The sequence below is a fragment of the Malus sylvestris genome, chromosome 3 (assembly GCF_916048215.2).
Source record: "Malus sylvestris chromosome 3, drMalSylv7.2, whole genome shotgun sequence".
Lineage (NCBI taxonomy): Eukaryota > Viridiplantae > Streptophyta > Magnoliopsida > Rosales > Rosaceae > Malus > Malus sylvestris.
In genome coordinates, this window is record NC_062262.1 from 3,950,497 (window position 1) to 3,959,712 (window position 9,216).

Here is a 9,216-nt window from a genome sequence, read left to right on the forward strand (position 1 = left end):
AATTCTCTTAATAAAATTCATTTCTCCTAAAAATCTTCTTGTAACTTTTCACTGTAACGGGCCACCAACCACCACCTCCTCATTACTACAAAATGGTCTAATAGTGTCAGTAGGTGGTGTCGGTTTAATTTAATATAGTGACGGATAAGACAGTTGCGACACTAACTGAACATGATGTCGGATTTACTGTCGCTTATAAGCGTCATTAAGTACTAACCGACATAAACATACATTTTAATATTTTAAATAATGGTGTCACTTTTAATTTTTAAATACTGGTGTCGCTTTTAAATCGACGTAAACATACATTTTAATATTTTTAAATACTGGTGTCGCTTTTAAGCGACATAAAGTAGGAGAGCTTTTCAATCAATGTTGCAAAAGCTTCCTTATTTCGACGCCACATCAGGCTCACGTCGGTTTAAACCGAAGCAACTTGGCCTATTTCGAGGCCGCCTTGAAAAACCCAACCCCATTTCATTTTTAAAAATTGTTTTAAAGCCTTAATTGGTGAGCCCGTGGGGCCCACCTTTTTTTATTTTTATGTTTTCTGATCTCTCTCTTCTTCTTCTTCGTCTCTCCCTCCCGTAGCTCTCTCAACTCTCCCGTATCCCTCTCCCTCAACCTCTCGCATCTCTCTCTCCCCCTGGACTCACTTGGACCTTAGCACCATCAGGAAAGACTCGCCACGAACCAGGGACCCCTGCCTTACGAGTTTGACGACACGGAGCAAAACTCCGGCGAACCTTTTCTTCTTTTCCGTTGGGGTAAGTCTCGAATCCCTCATTCTCGTACCTAGCATAATGCTTGGTTATGATTTAGAAGCTTGAACCTTCCATTTTTACGTAGGATTTGCTTCGGAATCGTTGTGGGTGAGCACACCCGTTTTCCGGCGAACCATGGACTTTGGAAGCTTTTTCCGGTCACCTCCGACCGAGTCACGGTCTTTGGAAGGTAGAAACCTCTTCCTCTCTCTTTGTTCTTCATGTTTGTACTTAGATCGGAGCGTGAAGCCCCTGTTTTCAGGTGACCGGAGCTGTAGCAGCTCCGGCCTTCTTCTTCCTCAGCATCAGGCCATCCGGCCTTTCCCATTTCCTCCCCTCGAGCCTTAGGTCCGTGTTGTCTTAAGCCTAAAACCCTAGCCCCTTTAGTTTTTTTTTTTTAAGTTTTGTTAATTGGTTTTAAAACCCAACGAAAGGCCTCGGGCCTTATTTAAAAAGGCCTTGGGCCGGTTTCATTTAAAAAGGCTTAAAGCCCTGTTTTTTTTAGTGAGGCCTTAGGGCCTTGGTGCCGTGTGTGTGTGTGTATGGTTAGGCATGTGTGTGTGTGTGTGTGTTTATCCATGCACATGCATGCCGTGCATGTGTGTGTGTGTTTGTGGTGTATATGTGTGTTTGGGCTTAGGCCCAAACCCCAATTCTCACCCTAATACCCTTTTAACCCAAAACCCTAGGTTCCTAAAATCCTTTAAAACCTTAGAAAACCCAAAACCCAATAAATCATAATCCTATTTAACCTAAACCATAATCTGGATTTCAAGCCTAAAACCCGTTAGACCTAAATTGACCCTTGACCTCCGGTCAATGTTGACTTTAGGGTTTACTTTTCGAGTTTTCGTCTGGGACTCTTCTTAGGGTAATTCGACGTTCTGAATCCGTTTCCAATGTCCGTTTTCCCAAATTCAATCGTTTAAGTAGAGTTTGACTAAATGTTCTCTTTATGTGCTTAGGGGCAATTATTATGACGTTTCCGTCTTTGCTAGTGACGCAGCTTTTGGTAGCTAAGTACTGTGAGTTGACCCCTTCTAAAATTACATGATTTTATAGTTTAATTGCATAAATGATTAGCATGCCTATGAATTTATGAAGTGATTTATGTGAAGCCTGTTGATTTAATATATTGATTTTCGTCTCGTGTTTTTGGTGAGGAATTAATTGTTAGCCTATATTGAGTTATATTTTAATATATCGTATTTTCTATAAAAACCATGAACTGGTAGACTATCCGATGGATGACGATAGGATGCTAGAACATGTTTTTGAAACCCCTCTTTATAGTATAGATGATGGGTGACTTTATACTATGAAATGGTTATTTATGAGAGACGTAACTATTTGTGTGTACCTAGTGGACACTATGCCTCCTGGGGCGAGGATCTGGTGTTGGCATTTAGGCCGGGAGAAATAATCCCTAGCGAAAGGCTGAGGGACACGGTGACAGGCATTGGGCCAGGAGAGAGTTATCTCTGGCTACGGGTACAGAGACTTAGGTGCAGGCATTGGGCCATGTTTATTCGGTGATCTTACTAGCAGCACATCGCGCTTACAAGACGATTTATGAGACGTTTGATATTTTGATTTCCGCGATGAGTTTCCGCGATATGGCTTTTGAGATATTTTGGCATGTTAGGATTTTGATTTAAATCCATCGCTTATTATGCTAGTAGTTTTCATTATTAAACTTTAGGGGTTAGTACGTTGATAATTGTTTTATTATTATATATATAAACTTGGTCCACTCACCTTTGTTTTGCGCCCCCATTCAGGACTTAGAATCAAGGCACCTAATTCCGGCGTGAAGGCACTTCCGCAGCAGCATCTTCGGATCCTCTTGATGTAGGACCCACTCCTTTATTCATTAAATTTTATCTTAATTCTTTTTAGTGATTATGTTTAGTTGTATGCTTTGAGCACGTTCCTAAAACTTTTAACTCATTGTAAATTTCTAACCCTTATTTATTTCTTATTCTTAGCTTTTGTATCAATTAATGGCTTTCGTCACCCCCGGGTGTCAGCCAGCACGTGTCTGGTCCTGGTATTCGGGGAATATCAGGGTCGGGGTGTGTCACGCCTGCTACGACTGTCAAGACTGTCAGGGACACGTCGGTTTTAACCGACGCAAACTTGTCCTTATTTCGACGCCACACAAACTTGTCCTTATTTTTTAAAATATTTTAAAGCCTACGTCGGTTCTGAGAGACATAGATTTTAGTTTTTTAAAATATTTTAAAATCCGGTGTCAGTTGTAAGCAACAGAATAATTGTCTTTAAATACTTTCCCCCGTGTTGTTTCCTCTCTTGCATTTTTCTTATTCGTTCTTCCAATTTCAAACTGTCCCGTGTTCTCTCTTGCACCTTTGTTCTTCCAACTTCAAACCCTCCCGTGTTCTCTCTTGCACCTTTCTTATTTTTTCCTTCTTCACAACAATAAGTTTTTCTTTCTTCTAATATTTTTATTTTCTCCACTTATGTTTAATTTTTATTTACAATTTATTTTTGTAGGGAATTTATTTGAGCTGGTTGAGTACATAAAGATTTGATCGACGACGGAATTCTTCCATAATTCAGGTTTCTATCACTAAATTCTTTAATTCTTATATTGTATAATACACAAGTTTATTTATTTAAAAGTTCTAATTTAAGTACTTAGATAAATTTATACTATTTTTGTTAAATTAATAAATATTTAGTCGAATTAATTAATTTTGTCACTTGAATTGTTATGAGAAAAAGGAAATGAATAATATTTATAAGCATTTATGTGAAATTGACATATTAATTATAACATAAACTTATAATATTTAGTAATATAAGAATATATTATGTTAAATTAATTTGTTTTGCACTCTAATTTTTATTTTTATTTGTTTTTGTTGTTATTTTGATAACTTTGATAACTTTTGGTTGTTATTTACTAGAATGGATTAGATGAGCATAATTTTGATAACTTTTTGTTGTTATTTTAATTTGTTTTTACTATAATAGGTGTTGAAAATTAAAAGATTGCAATCGTGATAGAGTTCAAGGGTTAAAAGATAGAAATTGAAAATTCTAATAGTTATGCCTATATGATAGGGATTGAAAGATTGTAGGCATCTTAGTGTCAACGTAATATTTTGCCCTCGTAAAGCGGTAAAACATGGACAGGAGTTGGTTGACGATAGCTCGAAATTTGGAAGCTTATACAGCTAGAATTAATTTGTTTTTGGACCAAGCAGTTGCAAATGGTGTTGACCCTGATAAGTTTAGATGTCCTTGCAAAAGATGTTGTAATCGATATACTTTTGTTAGGAACATTGTTGTTGAACATCTCATATTGTATGATATGGATAAAGATTATAAAAACGCATGGTGGCGACATCATGGTGAGAAAAACATTGGAGAGCAAAATGTGGCAATCGGAGAAGAAGAAACAGGAGATGAGGTGGTTGGTATGCATGATTTTCTTAATGATGTATTTGTCCAATCATTAACAGAAGAAGGTGTTGGGCTGTCTACTGAACCCCTTATTGGGGAATGGAGTCCAGAAGAGGTGGAGACTTTTTTTAGGTTGCTTGAAGAGGCAGATCAAGATTTGTGACCAGGATGAAAAAAGTTTAAGAAATTGGAAGCAGTTGTAAAACTGTATTAGATCAAGTGTTTAACGGGAATGTCAGACGAGATCTTCACCACTTTACTGGAGTTAATTAAAAGAATGTTGCCTATTGGGGATTGTTTGCCTGATTCCTGTTATAAGGCAAAAAACTGATGCATGTCCCAATGATTGCATGATCAATTGGAAAGATACTTCGGAGTTGACCGTGTGCTCGGTTTGTGGTGAATCAAGATATAAAATTACCAGCGCAGAGGATAGCTCAAGAAAAAAGATCGCAGCTAAGGTTATGTGGTATTTTCCTTTAAAACCACGATTGCAACGATTTTTTATATCGAAGCATACTGCTGAACATATAAGGTGGCATGCAACTGAATGTCCTAAGGATGAGTTTATGAGGCATCCTTCAGATTCTCCAACATGGAAGCATTTGGATAATTTATATCCGGATTTTGCGTCAGAAATTCGAAATGTCAAATTAGGGTTGGCCAGTGATGGATTTAATCATTTTGGGAAAATGAGGCATGACCATAGCACATGGCCTGTGGTGCTTTCTGTTTACAATGTACCACCTTGGATGTGCATGAAGTAACCAAATATTTTGTTGTCTCTATTAATACCAGGGCAGTCCTGGTAAAGAGATTGATGTATACATGCGTCCACTGATTGACGAGTTGAATGAGTTGTGGGATGTGGGCATTCCTACTTATGATGCATGTTCCAACCAAAGTTTTTCAATAAAGGCTATCGTCTTATGGACTATAAGGGTGCGTTTGTTGCGCCGGACTGTCTCGGACTGGACTAGCTGCCGGGACTAAGCTGGACTGGCTTAGACTGGACTAAGCTGGACTAACTTAGTGAAGCATTTGGTGTAATGTCGGACTAAGAAGCAGGATAAGAAAAACAGTACTGTTCACCAGATTTGTGTTTGCTTAGACTAGGACTACAAATTTTTGCCATTGTGTAATAGAGTAATGCTACAAATCTCATGATATGGGTTAATTAGAGCATATTTTTGCCATGTATATTATGAATCTTAAAAAAAATTGACAATTGTTTTGTTTCTATTACCTGCTAATAGAATTGGGTTTAATTTGCAAATGTAGCTTGGTTTAAACTCTATCACCCAATAGAAGAAAAATAATAGTGCCCAATACATGCAACTTCAACAAATACAAGTACATAAGAAGATCTCCATAATTTAGAAAATCCTAGTTAACATTAGTTAACATTAGCCAAAATAGATCTCCATAATTTACAAAATGGCTAGTTAACATAAGCCAAAATACTAGTGCAAAGCTAAGTTATAAGCCATAACATAAGATTGTATGATTAATAAAATATATCCATGTTAACATTAGCCAAAATCCTCATCCGCTTGCGTTGTCGCTTAAAAACTTTTGGACGAACACTTTCTTGAGTTCCGGTTTGATTGCCCTGAACACTCCCACATTTTTTTGTTTATCCAAAATAAGAGACAATGCATCAATTTGATCCATAGGAGAGAGACCCATTGCTTCAAGTTCATTAACTATGTCAGTATGATCTGCAGTACCTTGAACTAAAGCTTCAGTTACCATTTGCATCCTCTTCCCACTTTCAACATAAAAATCTTTCAGTCCACTGATAATTGCCTCGGTTCCATCACTTGAACTTCCCACAGCTCTTTTCCTCTTTCTTTGGCTATTTTCAGATGGGGTGTTTTGTTGGCTTTGTTGGTTCATTGAAGAAACAAAATTTTCACCTCCAATATCACTTTCACCAACATGATCATGACTTTGTTCCTCCACCATTTGAGCAGGGGTTTCGGCTACATTACCCGTAGCCCGATCTTTTCCAAATATATATGCAAATCTATCAAACAGTGGAAAAGGTTTGCTTCTCCATCCATCGGCTTCTTTATTTCTCTAAGATTATATCAACATAGCAAAACTAAAATTTAGCATGCGTAACAAATATAGTAGCAATAATATAACTAATGTATAAATAAAATAGGATATGAACCTGCACATAAGTTTGCCATGAGTCATCACTATCAACTTCAACGCACTTTTTGACATCATTCCATGCAAATCCACTTGTGTTTATCATGTCAACGACCATACTATATGTTTTTTTCCATTTCTTCAACTTGGACTCAATATGTGGATTTGCCTTTATATTTGAATGAGGACATAAAACATTGACAACTTTTGCTATTTCAACCAAAGTACCTTGTTTGAAAGCACCGGTGTCACACCGTTGCTTCCGAGCAACAAAATCCTCAAGAACTCCTAGTAATACTTCTTCCTCAAATGCTTCCCATTTACGCCTTCTTCCTTTTGGCTCTTGAGTAGCATTCAAAATATTTTCGTTATCCATACCTAAACAAAAAATATTTTAATGAAGGAAAATACCATACAAATAATCAATTTGCATAATATCCAATCAACTTGCATAATATCCAATTAATTTGCATACCATCCAATCATTATGCTAATATCTAACAAATGCATGATAAAAAGGAATACTAAAATAAAATGTTATCATTAACACATATAGCTAGTTCGGTTGATGGTTCCTAATTGCTCTCCACTCGTTATACATTTCCTGAGCCATGTCATTCCTTTTTGCAGTCCACTAGTCAGATGTTTGAACACTACCAACATATTCACCTTCTTCTGTATTTTGTCCATCTTCTATTATTGGAAAATTCTCCATTGGATCTACAGACATCTCTTGCCTAATAAGATTGTGTAGTAGGCAACAAGCGGTAATTATTCGACCTTGTGTCCTTATCGGATAGAAAGATGGACTCCTTAGTATTGACCACCTTCCTTTTAGCAAGCCAAAACAGCGTTCAATTACATTCCTTGCCTTAGAATGCTTCATGTTAAAATATTCTTCCTTATTAGAAGGTGTTCGTCCCTCCCATTCAGATAAATGATAAGGTATTCCTCTATAGGGTGCAAGGAATCCTTCACCATTTGTATAACCACCATCTACAAGGTAATAATAACCTAATGAAAAAAAAAAAAACATACCTTATTAGTGTTTTGTAGTTGACAAACAGAACTAGACCTAACTTACAAAGTTGAGACTAAGTAATAGTCTTACCCGCTGGTACTTTAAAACCATTAGGCCTAGTAATTGCATCATGTAGCACTCTAGAGTCTGATGCGGAACCCTCCCACCCCGGAAACACATATATGAACTGCATATCTCCTGAACACACACCTAACACATTAGTTGCGACTCGACCCTTTCTTGTTCGGTATCTTGGTTTGTCAATTTCAGGTACATGCACATCAATGTGTGTTCCATCCAATGCTCCCAAGCAATTCTTAAAAAAAAAAAAAAAAAGTTTTTGTTAATTTATACAAAGGGAATGAAGAGTTAAAGCTTAAGGGAAAATGAAAAAAAATTCTCATCATACCTTAAAACATCGCCACCTAGGATCTGTAGAATCAATAGGCACAGGCTGAGGGACTTTTAGTAGGATACCTTGTAATCGCAAAATTCCTTGCAATACGATATTGAAATACCTACTTATAGTCTCTCCCGACCTATAAAATCTACCGCCAACACTACGATTCTTAGTATGATGTGCTAATATTTGTAAAGTCATACACACCTGCTTCTCTACAGACACCAAACCATCAGTTTTTACCCTCCCATCTTGACGAAGTAAGTCACATAATATGCCAAAAGTCCTTCTATCCATTCTCAATTCGTTGACACATTCAGTATCAGTATTCCCTATTATACCATTCAGATAACACAAACTAATCTCTCGTCTAATAAGTGAACGGTTAGTCAATGTGGGTCGTTCAACATGTCTCTGTTTGCCACGTAGCATCATCAACACAAGAATCGTACAAATGCAAATTGTCTCCAAATAAGACATCTCTAACAATAAGATCAATAAAAGCTTCCTTCGATCCATATCTATCCAAACAAAAAAAAAAACAAATTAAGGACATTATATATGTAATATTTACTGTTATTAAGGGTGATGGAAATGAAGTGATTATGATACGAAATGAACTAGATCAAAGTAACTAGCGAAGTCACAATCCGAGGCATCAAATATACGGGTGGTGTTGGAAAAAAAAAGTTATCATTAACCCGAGGCAACAAATATACAGGTGGCGTTGAAAAAAAAAGTTATCATTAACCCAAGGCATCATATTCAAAATGTTCTACTCTTATACATCTATAAACATGTGTCTAAGAACACTAGTATGAGGATTGCTATCATTGCTAGGCATTGCATGTGAAGAGGGAAATTAAAGGACACCTGTAATGCAGTAGCGTTAGCCTTAGCCTTCCGTTTATGCTCCTCTTCTCTGCAACCAACAACCACAAAAAATTGCAATTCAGCATCAACCCCACACCATACAAAACATTCACATTGTAATATCATGATTATAAACCAAGTACACACACACACACTCATGGACAAATGTGCAAAATACACATACATACTCACACTCACACTCACACTAACACACACACACGGACATACTCACACTCACACACGGACATACACTCACACACACACACACTGCATACACACTCACACACATACTCACACGGACATACACACTCTCACACACGGACATACACTCACACACACCCTGCATACATACATACACACACACACACACACTGCATACATACATACACACACACACACACAGCATACATACATACACACACACACACACTGCATACATACATACACACACACACACACTGCATACATACACACACACACACACAGCATACATACACACACACACACACACTGGTTAGATGCACACACTGCACACATACTGGTCAGATGCACACACTACATACACA

At 37.3% G+C, this 9,216-nt stretch overlaps 1 protein-coding gene across 1 annotated transcript; it reads right to left on the reverse strand.

Annotated features, from left to right (window-relative positions):
- Positions 1-5,544: 5,544 nt before the first annotated feature.
- Positions 5,545-8,291, reverse strand: LOC126615225 (protein ANTAGONIST OF LIKE HETEROCHROMATIN PROTEIN 1-like). Its single transcript, XM_050283026.1, has 5 exons — positions 7,787-8,291; positions 7,468-7,693; positions 7,026-7,370; positions 6,585-6,734; positions 5,545-6,278 (listed from the first exon to the last, which is right to left on the reverse strand). Exons 1-5 carry the CDS (start codon positions 8,255-8,257, stop codon positions 6,271-6,273), a joined length of 1,200 nt encoding a protein of 399 aa, XP_050138983.1. The 5' UTR covers positions 8,258-8,291; the 3' UTR covers positions 5,545-6,270.
- Between the last annotated feature and the right edge of the window lie 925 nt (positions 8,292-9,216).

What these genes read in the sequence shown, in the direction of transcription:
- LOC126615225 (XM_050283026.1), bottom strand. Translation starts at nt 8,257, where the DNA reads ATGTCTTATTTGGAGACAATTTGCATTTGTACGATTCTTGTGTTGATG. An exon ending in CTAGGTGGCGATGTTTTAAG is followed by an intron (nt 7,694 to 7,786) that starts GTATGATGAGAA and finishes TTTTTTTTTAAG; the next exon opens with AATTGCTTGGGAGCATTGGA. An exon ending in TGGACAAAATACAGAAGAAG is followed by an intron (nt 6,735 to 7,025) that starts GTGAATATGTTG and finishes TTTTTTGTTTAG; the next exon opens with GTATGGATAACGAAAATATT.